We start from the raw sequence: 23,160 nt of genomic DNA, 5'->3' as shown, positions 1-23,160 counted from the left end.
TAACGATTTTGGTCAGCCATAGTCTTAACCATAGCCTGACTTTTATTGTGAATTTTATTTAAAGGATTTTTAGAACTAATAGTGTGTGGTCATTGCAGAAGTAGCAAATGTAAATACCACTTGAATTTTCAGAAAGGAAAAATAATTTATGGAAAAAAAACTGAGAACGTATTTAGGATGAGGTCTTCCTGTCTGTCTCTTCATCCTGAGGGCGTTTGATCTCACAGATTGTGCTTTTACGAAGTCATAGGCTGCTCTGCAACAGAGCAATTTCTCCTTACATGTAGAAACACTAAGCTCAGTGATGCAAGAGTTTGGGGATTCAGAAGGATAAACTGATAAAGAATAAGTAGTCTGCATCCTTCTGACGTGACATAGGTCCTAATCAGTCTCTGGATTGGCATCTGAAAAATACATGAGTAGTCCAGGAGGAGCCTTATTGTAAAAGAAGGGTGTGTTATTGACTTGGAAATACCATCTTTCTGTCCTAAAGCCTCAGAGGGGTCGACTTAGTAGTTTCTGTCCATGAATGTGCTTTAAGATAGTCACAGTTTTATCTTTTGTGTGCCTTTTGGTTTCAGCTTTGCACTCTTGTGTGCATATTTACTCAAGTTGCGTCTGGGGACTTCCAGGGCACATCCACTCTGTGTCCTGCATTCTCTTTAAACATGGTGGGAAAAAAGTTGTGAATACCCTTAACCTTCCTTGTCTTTTCTCTTCATCTCCTGTGGGAGTTTGACTAAACCTCCATTGTCAGCTGTAGTGTTGTGATTGATATGACCTTCTTTGGAAGACTGAAGGGATTTAAAAACAGGGCTCTTTCCTCTCTGAAGTATCTTGGATGCAAAATGCCTGCTCTTGTGAGATCCTTGTTGGCTTGCTCTGAAGCTCAAGATCAGCTTCTTGCATAATTCCAGATGCACGAGCTTGGTTTTTTAGGTCTGTTCATTTCAGAATGCTTATTTTCATGTTAGAGTCGATCTGTCTTGCAGAAATGATCTTTAGTTTGTGGAAACCAGGACTGTTTACAGTCCTGCTGTTTTGAACCTGCCATGGTTTGCCAATACGAATTATCCCTTTCAGATACAACAGGGCTGATGTCAGTAATTTTGGAAATGGTTAGTTTTTAAACTGCATTGTGCCAGAATAACATCAACCTCTTTACAACTTGCTGTAAAGTTGCTTGACTTCTTATGCTTGCAGTAAATTGGCAGACTTTCCAAATCACAGTGAAAACCTTGAGATTTTCTTGAAATCACTTGGGTTTCAATTACTGCCAAGGCTTGCTTTCCAGAAAGCGCAGGCCTTTCTGTACATTTTTAGAGGCTTTCTGTGTGGTGTTTATGACTATGCCTTGCCTCTGCTACCAGTAACGAACATGAAGCATTTTGTTTCAGGCTGCTCTGTCTCTGGTTCCTTGGAGCAATATGGCCAATGTCGTGCTGAAAGGTCCTGAAACATTGCTTTGCCTTAGTTTCATTTGCATTGGGAGAACTGGGGAGATAAATCAGGAAACCACAAAGACAATTCTGAATGCATCTCCCTAGGAAGGTTTTTTTCCTTTTTAGTTAATTGAACACGGATCAATTTCCCAATTCACTTCACTGTGTGACTGAATGAAGACTCATGCTAGTGTTAGGGGATGTGCGTGGACGGCTGGGGTTTGTACAAAGACCAAGATCAATGCTTTTGACAGCGGTGCTAGTTTATTCTTCCTTTAAGTGATGAAGAAACTACAGGCTGGAGAGACTGTGAAATGGTAGCTTAAATCCTGGTTTTATGTATTTGTTTGCAAGTGAGAATAGGGGTAAACCTAGCCTTTATAGTTTGTCTGATTTAATAAAAAATTCTACCTGAAGCAATCCCAAAATTATGGTTTTGAAGTACAGTTTTCAAACACTGATGTTTGGTGTTTTAAGAACCTTACATATATCGGTTGATGTATTTCACTAAGCGTCAAGGTCCTGGTGAGACTATTTGCTGCTGCTTTTCCTCTTGGCAAAAGTCATCTGTAGTTTCAAGACCTGCTGTTTATAATGCCTTTAGACATTTCAAGTAGAGATTTTCATCTGAACAAAGCCATGAAGCATGAATACATACAGCTTCATGTATGTATGATATTCATGTATATATATTACCTATTCTAGGTATAGAATAGCAGGAAAAATAGAATAGAAGGAAAATGGTACAAGATACTGAAGAAGGAAAGTCTTGGCGAAGGTCACTTGGGTAATTTTATGGCCAAAATTTATCTTGGTGAAGAGGATTGTTCTTGCTTTCTTTTTCCTTTTTTTCCTTTGTTGTTAGTAGTTAGTGTGATACTTCTATTAAATAAAGTGAGCAACCACAACTATTAAGGTTATGTGTTTTCTGTGTGTGGAGATATCCCAGATTAAAATTTAGTACAACTGAAAACATTTGAATTCTCTTGATGTTGGAAAAAGAAAAAATAGTAAGTTTACTGAAAAATGGTTTAAGAAAGTATTGAAGCATTTCTGTTATACACTACCAGCTTTCATTTTGCTTGTCTAATGCTTGATTTGTTTTCAGCTGCTGGACTTCCATGTGTCCAAATCGCAGAAAAGATGAAAATGTATTAGTTGAGCAGTTCTTAAATTGTTTTTGGCTTTTGAGTAGCTTTATAAATGGACTTCTTTTGCCTCAATTTAGATATGATTTTTTCAAGAAAATTTGTCTAGTTGAAGAGGTTAATTTTTATACAGATTCCTCTTGAAGGCATGAGTAGCTGTTATCTTGCTTTTTTGATACTAGGGAATATTGTTTGGGCATGTTGGTTCACTTAAATTGTTTATTTTTTTCTACTGCATAATTTCCATATAATCTTAAACGTTTTATTTCTCAATTGTACTTCTTCCTACTTCTTTTCAGCAGTTAATAAAATATCTATATCTAACTAACTAAAAATATATACATATCTGTATAAAATACACACAAGTGAAACCTAAACAGAGGATAAGGCTTTTTTACTAGCTTTTTAACTGATGTGTTTCCTAGCTGTTCTTTCTAGGAGAACTAAGAATTATTGTGATTTTCTGCTATACAGTAAGCAGAAGGAATATGAGAGGACATCACCATGTACCAGGCTGCCATAAGTTGGGAAAGCTCCTTGTAACAAGGCTTTGGGAAACAGACCACCAGACTAGATAGGAAGATGACTAGAGGTAGAAGGTAGATTTATTAAAATTCCTTTTCTTTGCACCTCTAAATATGTCAATATCTGATACCCTTAAGTGCATCACAGAACATTAGTGATGTCATCTGTAACATTAAATAAATTTTCTGATCCTGATTCTTTCTAGTTCAAAACATGAAACATGAGGAGGGCCGTGAAGATGGTCAGAGGGCTGGAGCATCTCTGCGATGCGGACAGGCTGAGAGAGTTGGAGTTGTTCAGCCTGGAGAAGAGAAGGCTCCGGGGAGACCTTAGAGCAGCTTCCAGTGCTTGAAGGGGGCAGCAGGAAGGCTGGGGAAGGACTTTTGACAAGGGCATGAAGTGACAGGACGAGGCGGAATGACTTTAAACTGGCAGGGACAAGATTTAGATTAGACATTAGTAAGAAATTCTTCACGCTGAGGGTGGTGAGGCACTGGCATAGGTTGCCCAGGGAAGCTGTGAATGCCCCCTCCCAGGATGTGTTCAAGGACAGGTTGGATGGGGCCTTGAGGAGCCTGGTCTGGTGGGAGGTGTCCCTGCCCATGTCAGGGAGGTTGGAACTGGCTGATCTTTAAGGTCCCTTCCAACCCAAACCATTCTGTGATGCTGTAAAATGAGATCGGAATAACAGTTTAAGCTAACTCTAGACACCGAACAAACCTCACTTTTGCCACATGGGATTACACAGCTCTCATGGAATAGAGACTCTTGTGTGTATTGTAAATGGAGAGTCTGTGCCTAAAAGCACAAAATGCCTAAAGGTGCAAAACTTGTACCTGTCTTATCTGGTTTTGTGTGTTCAGCTTCAGTGAGAGAAATGTTGACTTGTCTGAATGTAACGCCCTGCAGGTCCACATACTAGAGTGGCGTGGCTGCTGCACACTGTGTGGATGCCTCAGCTTGGGTAGAGCCCTTCTGTTGGTCACTGCAGGTTACTTTAAGCATGTAGTCCTATAAATTGTAGTATGATTGCGGTTAAGTGAAAATTGAGGCCTCAAAGGCTATTGTGCTTAAATACTTGGATCACATGTATACAACTACAATGAATGCATAAAAGACTCTTTTTAAAAAGATGAATTAAAATGTAGATTGTGCTTGTTTGGTCTACATTTGAGCGGGAGGACCTTCAAAGTCTATTAAATCAAAACAAGCAGGTGAATATGCAAAAGTGGAGTTTGGGCTTTATGAAGGGATTAACCCTGATTTAAATATTTTAATTTCAGTTGTGACAGAATTAAATGATGCTTTATTTCAGATGTTTATATCTAAATTGTCACGGGCATTTCGAGAAAAACAAAGTTGCACTTAGGGCTCTAGTGAAACAATGTAAGAGAAGGCTGCTGGATCGTAGAGTTTGAATTAAGATAGTGATGAAAATGAGTATTTATAGAATGTAAGGAGACAGCAGAAAATTGCGAGGACTTCAGCATTTAAAAAAACAACTCCCATGTGTTCATGGTTTCCATCTAGGTAAAGTTTATATTTGTTATGTGAAAGTGCCTCACAGCTCTTTATTTGAGTGCATTGGTTATGAGGATGTAACCTCTGCTGTTTTCAGAAAAAGGGGTAACTGGTGCAATTCTTGCTTTATTCTGTATTTTTACCTTACAGAATATATCTGGAACAGTAGCACTTCTTGGAGGCACATCGTTTGCAGTGGGCTTTGGCGATACAAAAAGTGAGAGGTAGAAAGTTAAATGAGCAAAGGCAGAGTGAAAACTGGTGGACAAAAGGTGATTCTTCACAGATTGGTTGCTCCAGGGTGTTGTGGATATTGGAAGCTTGAGTAGATTCAAAGAGTGACTGTACAAGTTCATGAAAAATAAATCCCTCGTGGACTGGACAGAAATGATTTCTGGCTCTTAATGGCTGAGACGCAAATGCTTGGAGGCATCCATTCTTTTTGTACTCTTCATTAGGCATTCACTTTTGGAGGAGGCATGCTGGGCTATAGGCCGATCCAAACAGTTCGATAGGACTGTGCTTTACTTTTCAGTATGCACATCAAAAGTGTTCTTCATGATGATTCTATATAATTTGTGATGTGCATTATTTTTGCGCTTTGCCTTTTCTTTTTTATTTTCAGATTTTTTCTGTCTGTTATCATACTTCCATCGATATAATCCCTGCATAAGAATTAGAGTAAGAACTGCTAACTGAAAAACAGTTTGCTTTTGTGTCGCTACAGACAGACTTAATTGTGTTTGTGGGTTTTAATAAGGAAATATATTGACATGATACAAAATTAGCTAAATTGAGAGTCAGTTCATGGTGGTGGATGAATGAAGTATAAGTGTATGAATCTTTTAAAATGATTTTCAATTCCAATCCAAGTATGGCCTATAGGAAAAAACCCTTTTCAATGCTAAGCCTATTATCATGTTCCATAGCACTTAATCAGTATACAGGAAACAAAAGTACTCACTGCTGAGCAATTGCTAGAGACAGATCTTAATAATGGTGAATTGTGCTTAAAGTACAAGATCAATACAAAACTGAATGAAAAGTAGGTGGTGGTGCTTTAAGGAAAATAACGGGATAGAGGGTATGGTATCATAGTATTCAAAATGCACTGAATATGAGCCAGCAGTGTGGCCAAGTGGACAAGAAGGCCAATGACATTTAGGTCTGTATCAGAAACAGCATGGCCAGCAGGACCAGGGAGATGATGTGCCTTCTGTACTTAGCACTGGTGAGGCTGCACTTTGAATCCTGTGTCAAGTTTTGTGCGCCTCACTACAAGAAGGACATTGAGATCCTGGAGCATGTCTAGAGAAGGGGAGTGAAGCTTTTGAGGGGGCTGGAGCACAAGTCTTATGAGGAGTGGCTGAGAGAACGGGATTTGTTTAGCCTGGAGAAAAGGAGACTGAGGGGAGACCTTATCACTTTCTATAACTACCTGAAAGGAGGTTGTAGAGAGGTGTTGGTCTCTTCTCCCAAGTGACAGGTGATAGGATGAAAGAGAATGGCCTCAAGCTGCGCCAGAGGAGGTTCATTTTAGACATCAGGAAAAATTTCCTCATGGATAGGTTTATCAGGTGTTGGCACAGAGGCTGTCCAGGGAGGTGGGTGAGTCACCGTCCCTGGAGGTATTTAAAAGACCGGTAGACGAGGTGCTCAGGGAAGTGATTTAGTTGTGGACAAGTATGGCTGGACTCAATGAGACAGGTACGGCTGGACTCTGATCTCAAAGGTCTTTTCCAACCAAATGATTCTATGAGAAGGAGAGAGTGAAGTTCTTAAAAAGTAGAGAGGAATGGACACAAGCTTTCTGTCATGCCTTTGAGAAAGTGTAAGGAAAACACAAAAGATTTCAGCACAGCAAATCTTTATTTGAATAACTGAATTTTCTAAAAGTCCATCAGCCTTCAGTCTAGTAGGATTCCTTTAATATATTTAAAATGTAAGAAATGAAACAGTGGTGGAGGTAGATATACACACACACACATAAAAAAATGTATAAATATATATAGGCGTTCTGAGAGACATATATATTCCTTAATATACAGCAAAAAACTCAGAAAAAAATTGCCTAAAGTTTTTCTAATGAAGGGTATTAAGAGCTTTTATGGAGCTTCTTGGGCGTGAAAGATACCTGCAGGGCAGTAGTCTTTGATGTTGGCAGGCAGTGTATTTCACTGTACATTAGGCGTCTGACTGACATGATGCTGCTTTAAAGGAGAAAACTTTTTCTAAGCTAGCTGTTGTCTCTGTGAGACTAATGCTTGCCAGTCCATTGCTTCTGCATCTAAAAGAAGGTTTATAGTGCAAGGAAAAGGTAATTTAGCTAGGTTTATGGTTAAGTAGGACTCGTCTTTTAGTGAAAACCTTCATAATATCTAGAGCTTCATGTTTTTCAAATGATTCTGATTTTTATTTAATTATTCTTCCCAAGTGTAAAGAAGAAGGATGATTATGTTTCTAGCACCTCTTACACCTTTCTAACACCTCTTTTTACATTGCATCTGAGTGCCAATTCTGATGTGTTGAATGTCTGATGTTTAACTTGGATTCCCGAGATGCATTAGAGTCTGGACTGAGAAAGAATTGCGGGGAACCTACTCAATATAAATGGATTTTTTTTGTCCGGTATGGCAACTACACCACTCAGCTTGGTGTCGTCTGCAAACTTGCTGAGGGTGCACTCAGTCTCACTCTCAATATCATTGATAAAGATATTGAACAACACCGATCCAAGTACAGACGCCTGAGGGATACCACTTATCATGGATCTCCATCTGGACTTTGAGCTATTGACCACTACTCTTTGAATAAGACCATCCAACCAGTTTCTTATCCACTGATAACCAGTGCTTCTGATGTCGTGTTTGTTTTGTTAATTTTAAAATAACCAAACTCAACACCAAACCAGAAAACCCCCATATCACCCAGGAAATAACATGCAAAATTGCAGGTGTACCAGCATGTTTAATTTTAGGTTTGGGAATTGAGACTATAAACACAAATATTTTTCTGCAATAAAAATATTTGATTGTCAGAATTTACCTGTAATATGTTTTCGTAACTCATGATTGAGTGGCCTTTGATTGTGACATACCTGATGTAGCACTTAAATACAGTTGTGGTAATGCTTTTAAACTTATATATGTGGAATATTAATGAAATTATTTAGAACTACTTCTCAGATAAATATAGCTGAGACATTTGTATAAAAGCTAGAATGCTGGGGTTTAATGATCCTTGCTAAATGCACAATAAAAATCTGTGCTTTCATTTAGAACTTCAGATGATGGGGAGATACAGCAACAGATGGCACTTGGCCTATTCATTCTCTGATGTTTTCAGCTCATCATAATTTCGAATTCCTGCTGTTCCATCACACTTGACTCATGCCTGCAGGATGGCTGTGCCATTCTTTCTTCAGCAAAAGCTGGTGTCTTCCATGCAAAGAGTTGACTGTCTCTATCTGGAACAGGGAATAATAACATGGGCGTGCTTTTGCAGAACAGCTTTAATATCATTAGGGCATACTTTTAAAAAATAATAGATGTATGCAGTTTCTAGTGAGTGTATTTCCTGAACACTCAGTGTCAGAGGAGATTACACAATTATTTATAAGACAAAAATGTATCAAGACAGACTGTCATAAGTTCCTGAATGTAATTTATAGGAAATTGGGTTTTGCAATTAAAAAGTACTGAAGAAATTGTATCAGCAACTAAATGGTATAAAATATCTTACTAGTTTCGGTACATGGTAACAGGCATAAAATTTCAGTTTGAACTGATAATACAAAGGCTGTGGCCTATGCTTTGACACTGGAAGCAAAAACCATTTTCAAGTGCCATGCAGCATTTGTAGTTGATGGTGCCAGTTTTTGTGGCTCTGTTTTATTCCTAACTCTAAGTAGAACATCTGCATGTTTTTACTGCTGTAGCTCCCCTGTCACTCTGCTTTCTTAAAGGGAATTCTGTTTTTCTTAACAAATTGATACCCATACACCAAGAAAAAAAACATAAGCAAAACCAAGCCTGGAAATCCTTTGTGATGCAGTAGATACTTCCATTTTGAAATGGTAAGGTGGAACCTTGACGATTCTAATCTGGGTCTTCACACAGCCTTAGTAAGCACATGGTGTTACACCTTTTTGGATTTCAAATAAATTACATGTAAACCCAATTATAAGTATGTGAACCATGAATCAATAATGTATTTCATATGTTTAAGCAATGAAGCACAATTATTGTGTTCAACATGAGGTTTTCAAAGGAGAATTTGATCAGTCAATGACTGTTGGAACCAGCCCGTTTTTAGTGTAATCACAGGTTAGGTCTCATTAGCTGTTGCTACCAACATGAAGCAGAAACATTTTCTAGAAATAGGCTGTTTAGGAGGAGCGATTAAACTATGCACCCATCCTTCTGAACTGAATTAAGACCTTTGGCTTTTGGCCAGCACATCTGGATAATGACATACTTTGAGCTAGCAGTACGGATTGCATATTATTGCACGTGGGAATTTTGCAGAGGTTCTTCACAGACACTGCATTACCATCTGTCTGGAGTGGATGCGCCACCACTACTGTCAGTATTAGCTTTCGCTTTCTATTCTGCCTATGAGCTCAGAGGAGCTGCTTCTCTGTAAGATGCTGTTACAGACTTATTGCTTTTTCAGGTCTTTGACTTTCTTCTTATGTCTCCCAAAGTAACAGCAGCGATAATGGCTTGAGGAAATAGGTATACAGGAGCAGAAGCTTTAAAGGCTGCAGAGTTGAATCTTTGTTCCGCAACATCTATTTGTCCACAGTCTTCCTCTACCTTTTCCTGAAGACCGTTTTCTATATATACTCCTTTAATGGTAATTTTTCAGATCAGACTATTTTTCTTCTTAATAAAACTGCATTATTAAGCTCCCTTATGCCTGAATTACTATTTTTGGTTGGATTAATCTGTTGCTTTCAGTTTGTAAAATTATACTTTTTGATACTGCACTCTGAAAATAACTTATATACCAGAGCTTGGGAAAATCTCTTTTCCAAATAGTGAATCATAGAATGGTTGAGGTTGGAAGGGATCTTAAAGATCATCCAGTTCCAAGCCCCCTGCATGGGCAGAGACACCTCCCACCAGACCAGGCCGCTCAAGTCCCCATCCAACCTGGCCTTGAACACTTCCAGGGATGGGGCAGCCACAACTTCCTTGGGCAACCTGTGCCCATGCCTCACTACCCTCATCGTGAAGAATTTCTTCCTAATGTCTGATCAAAATCTTCCCTTTTCCAATTTAAAGTGATTTATCGTATCACTCCATGCCCACATGCCTGTGTAAAAATCCCCCCACTCTACAATCTTGTAGGGCCCAATTACTATTTTTGGTTGAGTTAATATGTTGCTTTCAGGTTGTAAAATTATCTTTATTGATAATGCACTCTGAAAATACCTCATATACAAGAGCTTGAGTAAATCTCTTTTCTAAATAGTGAATATGAAAGCCTGAACATTTTTAGGGCTTCTTTCAGTATTTTCACTGGAATTGTATATTTACTTTTTCTAAATTGTTATATTAACTTAAATAAATGTTGGTTTTATATGTGCTGAATTTCTTCTTATTACCTTCTTGTTCGTATATTACATTAGTCTTTAAATCCACAAATTCTTGTTTCACATTAAGAGTGATCATAATGCAGTATCTTTTCTTTTTATGGTCTAAGTATATGTTTTGTATTGGGTATTCTTGCTATAGAAGCAAGCCTTCTTATGATCGCATTTTTCCTATAGTGGATCTGACAAATCCTTTCAAAGCAACCGTTTAAAAATATCAATCTGTATCTTCAGACCTTCTTTAAAAATTGTGTTTGCAAGGTTATGTGGCTTCCTGACATCCAGCATTATCGGTAAGTTAGATTTGATCACCTCAGTTTTCCCCATTACAAGACACACCACTTGACGCATGACAAGCTGCTGTGAATTACACATTACTAGATCCAGTCTTGCTTCTATGCGCTTGTGGAACAACTCTTACTGAATTTGATTTGAAGTTTGTATACATGGCGATTCTACTCACAAGATATTATTCTGATCACCCTATCTCAGAGATGCTCTAAGATAAATACTGCTCTAATAAATACTGAGAGCGAGTAGAAAGATTTTTGAGTGCTAGGGTGATTGGAAGCATTCAAAAGAGGAGATAAGTAAGAAGGTCAGGTTAGTTATTCTGAGTAATAAACAGTTTAGCTAAAATGCCTTTTTGTATAATAAAAGAACAAAGAATTGTTGAATTTAAAGGGCAACTGTTTTTATATCAATCAATAGGATGAAATCACATTTTTACATAACATGTTATTAACCTGTGTCACTTGCTGACTGGGAAAAAGAAGGGATGGAGACTAAACAATTAGTGGTTGTCCAATCATTGTCTATGGTTCTAAATACCTAATCCCTTTATGATGAATGTTTTCACTTATAAATAGGAGCTATAGGTTTTTTTGTTGTCGTGGTTTGGGTTTTTTTTCGTCTCATGTTTTATGCATAAACTTAGCACTACCTGCTGTAGCTACTCTTCTGTAGGCTGGTTCATTTCTGTGTTACAGCCTGCATTAGGTTTTGTAATGTGCAAAGTCCCAGTTATGGAAGACCAAATTTTTTTGATCTTGTAAAACCTTTTTTAATCCCATTTCTGTATTAGCTTTTAATCCCTTTTGAAGTTGTAATAGTGATACTTATTACTATGTTTACTGGATCTGTCTTGAAATACTGAATTTTTAACCAAGGTTGAATTTTGCTCTTGCTTCCCTTCCTCATGCTGCTATTTCCCTTAATCTTATTTTTTTCCACTATAAGACATTCAAATCAAACATACAAGTTTTATACTGTGAACTTATTTACAGACCTGTGACCATTTTCGTTTCACTCTGCTGTGAGGTCCAAGCCTCGATCTTGCTATGGAGAGTGGTCTACCTGCTGATTTTACAGACATTACCTTGAATTGGACAGTTCCATTATTCAAACCAAACAGCAGACCCTGAAGGGTGGCTGAGATGCTTTGAAACTTGTGTTACATGAGTGCTCCAGGTGGTGACTACAATGGCCTCCTTACTGATGAGAAGTAGCCCGCACTTTAGGAGGCGCACTGCTCCTTCTAAATGGAATTGACTCGTACTTCCGATAACTGTGGTGATCGTGTGTAAAGGCAGCCTGAAAACTGAACAAAAGGTCCACTGAAATGAGAGAAGAAAGAGTAAGTGAAGAGAACAGGAGATAGTGGATGGGAGAAATAGCTTTCTCCAGCATGCTGACAGGTGCTAGATATCTTCCAGACACTTATTATTAAGTAAGGACAGACTTTTCCAATAGAGGAATAAGACACTTTCATTGGCTGTAGACTGTAAGAGAAAGGAAACGGGCTGTATGCCTAGTCTAACATCAAATTTGTCCATAGTTTGGTTGTAGAGGTTGGTTCCTTGCTGAAGACTGTTGCTGAGCTTTGTTATTCCTTCGTTACACTGTCCTTGTACTGCTTTAGTGTAGCTCTTGGTAAACATTTGCAGACAGCTCTCAATTCACACTGCCTGCAGCTTTGTGCTTGCTCAGTAATTAAAAAAAAAGCATGTTTGTTTTCTCTAGCTGACATTGCTCCCTATCACACAGTATACTGACAGTTAAAATATATTTTTTTCTCTTTAGCTATTAGCGTTGAAAACCAGTTGAGTAGATCCATCTTGGTAAGCTTGGCTTGCTTACTCCCTTTGTTCTGCTACTCTAGTGTCTGGTCCTGAAATTAAGCTATGCATCTGTGGCAGAGCTTTTCCATTTCCTTCTGGTGGATTATGGAACAGACATCATCTCTGGGAAGTTCAAAAGTCTTTTTTCAGAACTGCATTTTATTTATTTATGTATTTAATTTAAAGTATTTATCTTTTGAAACCAGACTTGTCTGCTTTGTTTTGTTCAGTTAGGTGTTAATCGCTGTACAGCGATTTGTACATTTGGTGAGAACAACTGTGTACTTCGCATATTTAATTGACCTGAAGTAAAAATTCATGCTTCTTAATTAATGTCAACAAACAATTCCCCTCTCATTCTGTGAATACACTGTATCTCTGTTAGTTTCAGACTGTAAATTATGTTGTTTATGAGGATCCTTCTATCCCCAACGTGAGCAGGATATGGAAGTGTTGGAATGGGTCCAGAGTAGGACCACGAAGATGATCAGAGGGCTGGAGCACCTCTGCTATGAGGACAGGCTGAAGCGTTGAAGGCCAGGTTGGATGTGACCTTGGGCAGCCTCATCTGGTGGGAGGTGTCCCTGCCCATGGCAGGGCTGGAACTGGATGATGTTTAAGGTCTCTTCCAACCCAAACCATTCTATGATTCTACATAGCAGTCATGGCAAAATTCAGGGATAGGGGCTGAGCTTCTCCTGTTTCAACTTGAATGTTTAATAATGCGTATCATATTAAAGGTACTTCAATATATATTTTACAAATCTATATTGTACTTATATAAATAGAGATGATATTTATCGGACAATAATTATTAGTGAAAATTATATTACTCTCACCAAGATGTCTGTTTATAATATAGCTTCCTGTGTTTAATAATATTATTTACTAAGTCATTAATTCAGAAACTTGAGAGGTTTAAGGTAAGCTATGTAATGCTGTTCTGGTGCATGAAAAAATAATACATTCTCCAGATATTAAAAGCAACTTAAAACAGAAGTAAAAAACCAGACTTACATGAATCTCTACATAAAGCTCAAGAAGATAATGATTGCCTCCTTATGAAAGACAGTAACAGCTCCTGGGTGTATTTGTAAAGGTTTCTTGGGTGATTTCAGAGTTTTGTAAGTTGGAAATAAAGATTTAATCCATTCTTGTGCTGTGCTGAATGGCAAATAGGTGTTACTGTATGCTATGTCACATAGTCATAGGAATGGAAGTCTACAAATGCGTAAAGAAAATATCAACAGATAAAATGAATATTAAATACACTCTTTAAGTAAGATTGATATCCGCAGTCCTTTAAGTCCTTCAGAGAGTCTTACTACTTCTGTGCCTTTTCCCTGCAGAGGCTCTTTCCCAGAATGCCATATTTTTTTCAAGTGTAGAGAAGTCCTATACTTTATTACTTGTATGAGTTTGTCCTTTACAAGTGTTAGATGCATCACCCCATAATTCCCACAATCAGCCTTTGGCACATTTTAAAGATTGCTACCCACTGTTATTTTTGTACTGAGATGTTTTTAAGTGCTATAGCGCATGTTGAAGGATGTGTACAGTGTGTACTGGGATTCTTCTGGGGACCTCTAGTGAAAACCATGTCTTCACGGCAACTTGCTTGAAAATTCTTTTAACTTGATATTTCAACTTAAACATGAGCAAGTCCAGAGGAAGGCACAAAGATGATCAGAAGGCTGGAGTACCACCCATACAAGGACGGGCTGAGAGAATTGGGCTTGTTCAGTGTAGAGAAGAGAAGGCTCCAGGGAGACCTTAGAGCAGCCTCCCAGTAATGAAAAGGGCTACAGGAAAGCTGGGGAGGGACTCTTTATCAGGGAGGGCTGTGACAGGACAAGAGGTAGCGGCTTTAAGCTGAAAGAGGGGAGATTTAGATGAGATATTGGGAAGAAATTTTTTAGTGTGAGGGTGCTTAAGCACTGGAACAGGTTGCCCAGAGAAGCTGTGGGTATCTCGTCCCTGGAAGCGTTCAAGGCTGGGCTGGGTGAGTCTTTGAGTAACCTGATTTAGTGGAAGATGTCCCTGCCTGTGGCAGGGGAGATAGAAGTGGATGATCTTTAAGGTCCCTTCCAACCCAAGCCATTCTATGATTCCTTAAAGTTTATTCCATTTATAAAGAGAAAAAAAAAGTTGTTGAATAGGAAAAATCTCATATTTAGAATCAAAATAATTTATTATTAAAATGCTATCTTCTAGTACTGGTAGAACCATTTGATTCCTTTTTTTTTACTGTCAGAAAGCTTTTTGCTTCTGATGTGGTCAGAAATAGCTTTAATCTTTACTGTTAGATCCTCCTCAAAAATGACGTTTGCATAGCCTTTTTATGTTAATACAATTACCTTTCTATATTTATGCTGTGTTTTTTTCACTCGGTTCTATTTACACAGGGTTTAGACTTCTGAAAGATGTCTTTACCTCTAATAACATCTTTACTCTTCTGAATAATCATGCCTGGCATCTTTGATCCATTGGTTTTATCTTTGTTCATAGTATGCTTAAACTTCGAATCCTTAATATAACTTCACATTATTCTTCATGCTGTTCATAATTATTTCATCCTTTTATCTGCTCTTTATAATTTCTCTTTGAAGGACCACTTCTTTTTTGTACTTTCTCTTCTAAAGCTAAATATTGCTATAATTTTTTGTCTTTTCCTTTTTTCTGGAGTACTAAACCTAAATATGTTACAGTCTGTCTCATATGCCTTGTGTCAGGACTCTGGACTCTTTGAAATTAGGGGAAGAAACTCCCACAACCCACAAATCCTTGCCAGCTGTAGGGTTCTGGCTCAAAGAACTCAGTGTGTATTCTATTTAAATGTTTATCCTCTGCATCATTTCACGTTGTGTAAATGAGAGCCTGTTAAAATTGCTCATTAGAGCTTACTACTGTCTTACTGTCTTCCTCTCTAGTTTCATTGAACACATCTATGGTTCTTAGTAGTTTTCTAGCTCTTCTTGGTTTTGTTTTATTTTTCTCATCAGTCAGCACCCCAAGGCCTTCTCCACAGGGCTGCTCTCAATCACATCATCCCCCAGTCCCTATTGAAACCACAGATACATAATTATCTTGTGTGAAGTCTGAAATATTTAACCTCTGAGTGTATTATTTGTCTCTTCCACCATTTCAAACAAACTTTTGTTCTTCAACCAAATGTTGACGATGGGTGCATTTCTTGTTGTTATGTGAGGTACTCCGTAGGAAACATGTGTGTGTCCCTGCTTACCCCTTCCCTCCCTTTTCTGTTTCTAAAACTTTGCTTTTTTTTTTTTTTTTTACTTTTCTCTTTCCCAGCTGCTTCAACTGTTGAACTTGTTTGTCACAGAGAAAACAGTGCCCCAATCTGGTTGTATCTATTTTAGTGCATGGCAAGTGGAGGCATGTGGCCTCTTTGTTGCAACAACTCACCTCGTCTCCTCCTCCCAGTAGAGAGAAAACACCTTATCTTGTGAAAAATTAACAGTTGAGGCTGATTTCTGGCTGGTGCTGGATTTAAGTAGTACTGTATGTATATTCTCTGAAAATACGATCGTTATTTTTGGAGCCAAACCAGTGTTGGATGCCTTCGTTTGCTTTGCAAGATGAGATTTGCGTTTGGTTTGATACAGAAGAGAGATGTTTGGCTTACCTAGACAGTGTTTTGGTCCATAACTTCTACCTTCACGTGACTTTTCTTGGAAAAATAGAATTAAGCTGTTGAAGTTATCATACTTCAGTATCTACAGACTTTTCAGACATTTTTGGGGTTTCTGGGACAAGCTTTCATTAACCACAGATGGCAGATGTGAAGCAGACATCAGTTTGGTGGAAAATAGCTTCAAATTGAGATTAATAAGGTTGTTTATAAGATTTGACAAAGGCTGGCCTAATATCACCAGATTTAGTCATGTCCTCATTATTTGCTCTAATTTAATCAACTGACTTAACTAAACATCTTTGCAGTGTCATCAAGAAGCTCCCAAGCTTTTTGAATTTTTTTTTCTTTTGGTTTAATTCTTAATCTTTTCCGAAAATTAAATACTTACTTGTTCTGGTGAAGAATTTCTCCCTTGTCTTTTTATTTTTGTGTGTATGCGTGCACGCGTATTTATTTATCTAAGTCTGAGAACACCCCTGTGATGATGGAATGCAATGTTGTCTCTGTTTTGGAGGGTGCTGAGCTGATCTTGATAGGGCATCCATCATCTGAGCATCTGTCAGCTGAAAACGCCGTAACTTCAATTCCAGATTGACGGGAGCAGATGAAGATATGGAAAGACTGAGGACTGGGTGCATAAAGGGAGTGATATGGAACAGCACTTAGCACTCCCATGCTTTACTTGGAGCTCGCAGCAATAGCATAAGTTGCAACTACAAGTACCTAGAAATGGAGTTTGCAATAGCTGAGGTGTGATGAAGTATTTAAGCAGTCATTTGGGAAAGGGATGTATTTATTCTGCTCCCTGGTACTTTTTCTGAAGGACTGGAATCCATGGGAGTGCCTTCGTCACTGAGCTATATGATAATGCTTCATTTTCATATGTGGTGATAAATTCTCTCTGGTTTATGAGTCCTGCATGTCTGCTCTTCAGTCTTGCTGTACAGGTATTCTGGTCCTCCTCAGCTCTGCCTTGTGGGTAGAGGAGTTATAGGAGATAGATTCGTAATCTTCCTGATATGCATTGAAGTAAAATGAGTGAGTGATATTCCTCCAGAATATTTTTACTAAAGGGTATTAATATGTATTAAATCTGTGACTGCTGTCCTTTTTAGCAAGCTCAAGTGTTAATGATCACTGGATCTGAACTAAGTCAACCCAGGTATTAAAGTTAGGGATAAGGGTGTTTAATCCAGGCATTTCAGTTCTGTTGAGCCATCTATCTCTGGCACAATGAGAGCAGTTTTGACCATGCTTGGAAGTATGACTTGATATGACTCTAGAACTTCACTGATAAAAAACGTAGATGCCCATGAGATGCTAAGTGCTGAAAGGTAGACTAGGAGTTCAGGGATTACACTTTTCTGTCCAAACTAAGATGACCGTACTTGTAGGAAATTGCTTGAGGCAGGTGATGGCTTCTGGTCTTACAGTTCTGAAGATGTCCAATACAAAAATGATTTACTTTCTTATTGTATAAGAAAATTGAGGGGTCTTGTCTGTGCTCATATAAGTGATAGGGATTTTACTACCTATCCACCTATCACTGGCTGACAGATTGAACTGCGGGTGGGCAATTGGCAACTTGCTTCCTGGGTTTGCCTAAAGAAAAATCAATATTATCATTAGTTTTCATATATAGGTGCAAGACTTAACAGGCTGACAGGAACCCCAAACAAATGCTATTTCAGTTTGTTGAGCTCTGTCTGAATGGCAACCCTACCCTTACGCAGTTCCATTAAACCCACATATTTCCTGTTTGCTTAAGTGGTCCTTAAGTTGATCCTTCTTTCCTGCAGGTAGCACTTCTCTCCTCCAAATTCTGCTGCTAGGCACTGGGGCCTGAGAAGCCTTAGGGCAGACCTTGCTGGGAAAGACCTGCAGGGTATTGAGTGTGTTAGCCTCTTTCAGCTTTCAGGTCCTTTGTTACCAGGTCTTTCCTGTCTTTCAGCAGTGAACTTGGTTTTTTTTTTTTCCTTGCTTTTATCCAGTATGTTCATAGAATCCCTTCTTTTTTGTTCTTTGCATCTCTTACTAGTTTCAGTTCAGCTGTGGTTTCCCTTGATTCTGTCCCTGCCTGCCAGGGAAGTGCTTCTGTGTGTCTCCTGGGTACCTTGTCTCAGGTTTGGCTTTCTGTAAGCTCCTTTTTGTTTTTTTTAAGAAGTTCCCCATTTATCCAAATAGCAGATCAAATGGACCCTTCTCATCCTCTGTGGAGGTTGTCCTTGAAAATCAACCAGCTTTCATGGAAACCTTTGTCATTCATGACCATCTCCCTGAATTCACGTTCCTGAATAAACTGAAGTCCATTTTCCTACAGTCTAGGGTTTTTCTTTGTTTTATTTCTTGCTTCCCTCACTTCCCTTAGAATCTTGAGCTCCAGTATCTCATAAGCTCCAACTCTGTAGATGGTTGCTGCAGCCAAGGCAGCTGCTGACTTCTATGTGCCTGATTTTTTTTTTTTTCTAAATTTGAGTAGAAAGTTCAGTACAACAACACTCCTAGTCAATTTGTTCAGCGTTTGTGTCACTTCTCGTCTTCATTGCATCCAAAGTCTGGTTTGTGCTCTACTCTGTTTCTTTTGCAGCAGATGAACTGGTGGTTCTGTTCCATCATGAGAATGCAAGGATAAGTGTGGGAAAGCTTCCCTTGTTCCCCTGTCCTGTGTATGCCTCTTGTCTCACATCTTTGACACCTCAAGAGCTTGACTTAGTCCGATTTGGAATATATCCTCCTCATGATTCCCAAATTTCTTTTGGTATATAGAAGCCATAGTTAAGTACAGGTGTAGTTTTTGAGACTGAATGAATGTAGTTTTTGAGACTGAATGAATGTTTGCCATCCAAAGGCAAATGACTTATTTGACATGTATCAGGTAGATGCTTCTTTTTGTTTCCGTATATCTCAACATACAAACAGATGATTTAGATGTCATTTCTGCTTCAGTCTGTAATTTAATTTGACCTGAATAATTGATGTACACCTATTCATCTGTTTCTTTTTCACCATAGAGAGAGATGGTTTTTGTTGAGCTGTTTGTATCTCCTATTCTGCGTGTAGAATCATAGAAAGGTTTGAGTTGGAAGAGACCTTAAAGATCATCTAGTTCCAACCCCCCTGCCGTGGGCAGGAACACCTCCCACTAGATCAGGCTGCCCAAGGCCCCATCCAACCTGGCCCTGAACACCTCCAGGGAGGGGGCAGCCCTAGCTTCCCTGGGCAACCTGTGCCAGTGTCTCACCACCCTCATTGTGAAGAATTTCTTCCTAATGTCTAATCTAAATCTTCCCCCTTCCAATTTAAAGCCATTCCCTCTACTCCTGTAATTTGTCAAAAGTTCCTCCCCAGCTTTCTTGTAGCCCCTTCAGGTACTGGGAGGGCATTCTGAGGTCTCCCTGTAGCCTCTCTTCTCCAGGCTGAGCAACCCCAACTCTCTCAGCCTGTCCTCATAGCAGAGGTGCTCCATTCCTCTGATCATCTTTGTAGTCCTCCACTGGACCTGTTCCAACAGTTCCATATCCTTCTTATATTGGGGATTCCAGAACTGGACACAATACTCCAGGCTGAGTCTCCCGAGAGTGAAGTAGAGGGGGGAAATGACCTCCCTCAAATCCTAGAATCAAGATTAAAACATTGTGATGAAAGTGATCTGTATTGGTGGTAGGTACAGTGTAGGAAGGAAAAGTCTGGTCTAAGGGAATGTGTTGAAAAACAGTAACTAATGTTTTGGCTAGTTTGTTTCCTTTAAAAAGGGAAAAAATACACAACACTTCCCACCCCCCATACACCCAATGCACAAAAAGCCCACAAGTGTTAATGTGCTGCAGCTTTTCAGATGGTTTTCAGAATGCACTTTTATAATGGTGGTGGTGGTAGTGTATATTAATTCAATGTTGCCTATTTAAGTCATCAGAAGCATTGTATTTCTTCAGGGGATAAAGCTTTATCAGAAAGAACAAGAATACAAACTTCATTCTTTTTGGGAAGGGTTTGTTAAAACTTCACTTAACTAGATGGTATATTTTTAATATTCTGTTCTTTTTTCAATGTGGAAAATAATACCTTGTGTAAGGTAATACGTAATGAAAAAAAAATCTGTTACTTAACCTTTAGGACTTAAGACATTTATTTAGTGTGGATTAGATGTTTCTTTTGCTTTTGTCTATGTCATTTGTTTTAAAATGTATCTTAAAACCTTACACAGGGTTCAAACCATCAAAAAGATGAACAAGTGGTCCTGGTCAGAACGGATCAAAGTGGGAGGGCATGGCCCGTGACTGCACCGGCTGAACCACAGGAGCCAAAAGGAGGACGGAGAAAGCGACAGATGGTAAGTTTTAAAAATGTGGGAATTAAAGTGTAAATCCAAAATGATTTTTTTTTTTTTCTTTTATGATGCCCTAATTAATATGAGTGTCTTATCAGAATGTCAGTAGGTAGTTAAAAAGCTTCTTTCAGAAAATGATTGTAATTAAGTGTTAGTGTACATATTTATTAAGCATATATTAATTTTATTTTCAGACTGTTTTTCCCTAGGGATCACCTCAGGGCTTATTTAAATGCACATTAAAGGAAAAGTATGTTTTTCAAATTATTACAGTCTCTTAGCCAAGTATTTATATTTATGTTTATATTACATGAAGTTATGTAAATAATGAAGTTTATTTTCCAAAATAGGAAAGATTTTACTGAGATGCTCAGGTCTCAGGGGCTAATTTTCCTTTTCTTCTGGTAAAAAATGCTGCTACTATTGCTAATAAAAATTATGACCTAATATTTGTAACAAAAAGTGCTTTGGAGAACAGTGTGAAACTTGGAGACTGCAACAGCGTTTTATTCTTAGGATATTTGCTTGCAACAGTAAATAAACTAATATTTCAGTCTTGAGATAAAAGGGGTTGACACCACCTCATATTTCCAGCGAGTATGTTCTTGATTATTAGGACAGCTCAGTTTGTAACATTTCTATGGAGCACTGAAAGGCACAAGGGGATGAGGAATTGGTTGTCATCTTCCTATTGTTTCCATTTTGGAAAATGCCATCTCTACTTCATGTTAATGACCATTCCGTGTGCTCCTTCAAAATTTAGTTTAGTTTTGCCCTAAAGGACAAATTCTGTTCTCTTGTGCAGTCTGTCTAAGATGGCAAATTTTCCGAGCAGACATACTGTATCTATACAAGTTTTTATTTACTATCTGTGATTGCTGTGTTTCAGTACTGTCTGTGACTTAGCAATTCAAAAGCTTCTATAAGTAATGAAGATTACTTTTTGGAATTATTGTGAACTGATTAACTGTTTCAGTGAATTAGTACATCTTTTCTGAGAGGTAATGTAGCTTAAAGATATAATAGCGGTGTGGGAAGAGGCTATGTTTTTATTTAGACCTAGTGATACAATTGAAGGAAGGGGAAGATGTTTTCCTTAGGTCAAATGAAGCAGCAAGCCCGATTGTTTACCATGCGCTTAGCTTGATTCATGACTCTTTAAACTTGTTGAAATTATTAGAATCAGAATTTTATAGCTGATCTTTCTCACTAGGTTAATATTTATTTTCAATATGTTTCTTGCCAGGTCCCTACTCATGTAGACAAAGAAAGAGTAAGATATTTTCAGGATGATGATAATATGAACCTGGAGGATTTGGTCAGAAATGAGAAGATGAGAACAGCAGAGGATCAAAACTCATTGTTCATGCGTATGGCATCAAAGGTAAGGTCTTATATGTATGGCTTTTTAATCCAGCATTTTATTATTAGAAATATTAGGGAGGACATGAGGTCTTAGTGCTCTAAGTACATTGCTTTTGGTTGAGAATTCTGTGATAATCAAGTCTGTTGTAAGATGATCCTGGTAGATGTTCTCAAAGTGATGGAAACCTGCAGGCGTGCAGGAAATGTGATGCATTCAGTTCCTAAAGTGAGGTGATTGTGCTGTTCCTCTGAGTGTAGAGTTTGACCCTTTTGAGATGAACACTGTAGAGCGTGTTGTGTATTAATAGGTTACTTATGCCCAACAAAGCAGGTTTTCTGCAAAGTAATTAGCGTTAAGTAGCATTTTCTTAGTGTATAGAACGTGTCTTCCATCAAAAAGTTACAAGAAGCAATGAAATTTGAAGCAAACTGCCTGAAATTCTATCAGGATGTCCTGGATAATGAGATGTTGTGATCTATGCTCACAGACCACAGAGATTTATAGATTATTACAGACAAAATTTGTTTGTACATTTGTCTAGAAGGCAGACAGAGAGAGTAGGTTTTGGTTGTATCCTTTTTCTTTTAAAATTCTCCTTCTTTGGGTGATATTTGGAAGAACTGGAAAAGCCTTGATAGTGCTCAGTAGAAAATATTTAACCTGGTGCTATAAACCATCTGGCAGGAAGCTCTTCCAGGAAGATATCATCAGAACTTTAGAAAGTAGTGTGGTTTACTCATCTTCTTATTCAGCTATTTCTGGTAGAAGTTCTCATTCTCTCCCACTGGCATACTCAAAAAATTATGCCCTTGGGGTCCAGTTGTAAAAAACACATCTTGTTGCCAGTATTTGATTTCCTTCTTTACCTCCCCTTCCAAAAAAAAAACCCCAAATACATAAGACATTGCTTCAAAACCTTTGTAATGGTGCAAACTGTTAACTAGAATTAGCTAGCATATCTGTCATGCATTTACAAATAAATGAAAATTGTAAGGATACAATAGAACTTTGTACTGTCTGCATTGTATGATAATAAGCATAACAAAGAGAAATAGTTGCCATTTCCTCAAGAACCTTATTAAACTTTTATTGTCCTGTCTCCAGTAAGTATTTGATTTGGAAGAGGTAATTTTTGTGAAGAATGGTGGATGGGAGCGTGTGTATGAATGTCTGTGTGAAAACTTAAGTGGTATAGAATTTTGAAAAAATCTTTAACTCAAATCTAGGCATTTAGATTAATATTAACACATCTTTCTGAAATTATTATCAGTGTGCTCAATTTGTCCTGTGTTTAGTCCGATGTTTTCATGTGCCTGCTTCCACTGAACAGTTTAGGGGATTGCTTTTTGTGCTCTGATTCTTTTCAGAGATGTGAAAATAAAACCAGAGTAATATGACCTTCCTGATTTTGGTAATAGGAAATGTTTGCAGTGCCCCTGTGAAGACATAGTGGAAAT

General features: G+C 38.2%; 1 protein-coding gene across 1 annotated transcript in view; it reads left to right on the top strand.

Annotated features, from left to right (window-relative positions):
• Nucleotides 1-23,160, top strand: part of CWF19L2 (CWF19 like cell cycle control factor 2) — an 81,083-nt gene that overhangs the window by 28,262 nt on the left and 29,661 nt on the right. The window contains exons 11-12 of the mRNA XM_054051351.1: nucleotides 20,215-20,340; nucleotides 21,584-21,721. Coding sequence (XP_053907326.1) covers nucleotides 20,215-20,340; nucleotides 21,584-21,721 — 264 coding nt within the window. The remainder of the gene's footprint in view (nucleotides 1-20,214; nucleotides 20,341-21,583; nucleotides 21,722-23,160) is intronic.

Source organism: Cuculus canorus, chromosome 1 (genome assembly GCF_017976375.1).
Source record: "Cuculus canorus isolate bCucCan1 chromosome 1, bCucCan1.pri, whole genome shotgun sequence".
NCBI classification, from domain to species: domain Eukaryota; kingdom Metazoa; phylum Chordata; class Aves; order Cuculiformes; family Cuculidae; genus Cuculus; species Cuculus canorus.
This window is presented reverse-complemented; position numbering and strand designations above follow the sequence as displayed.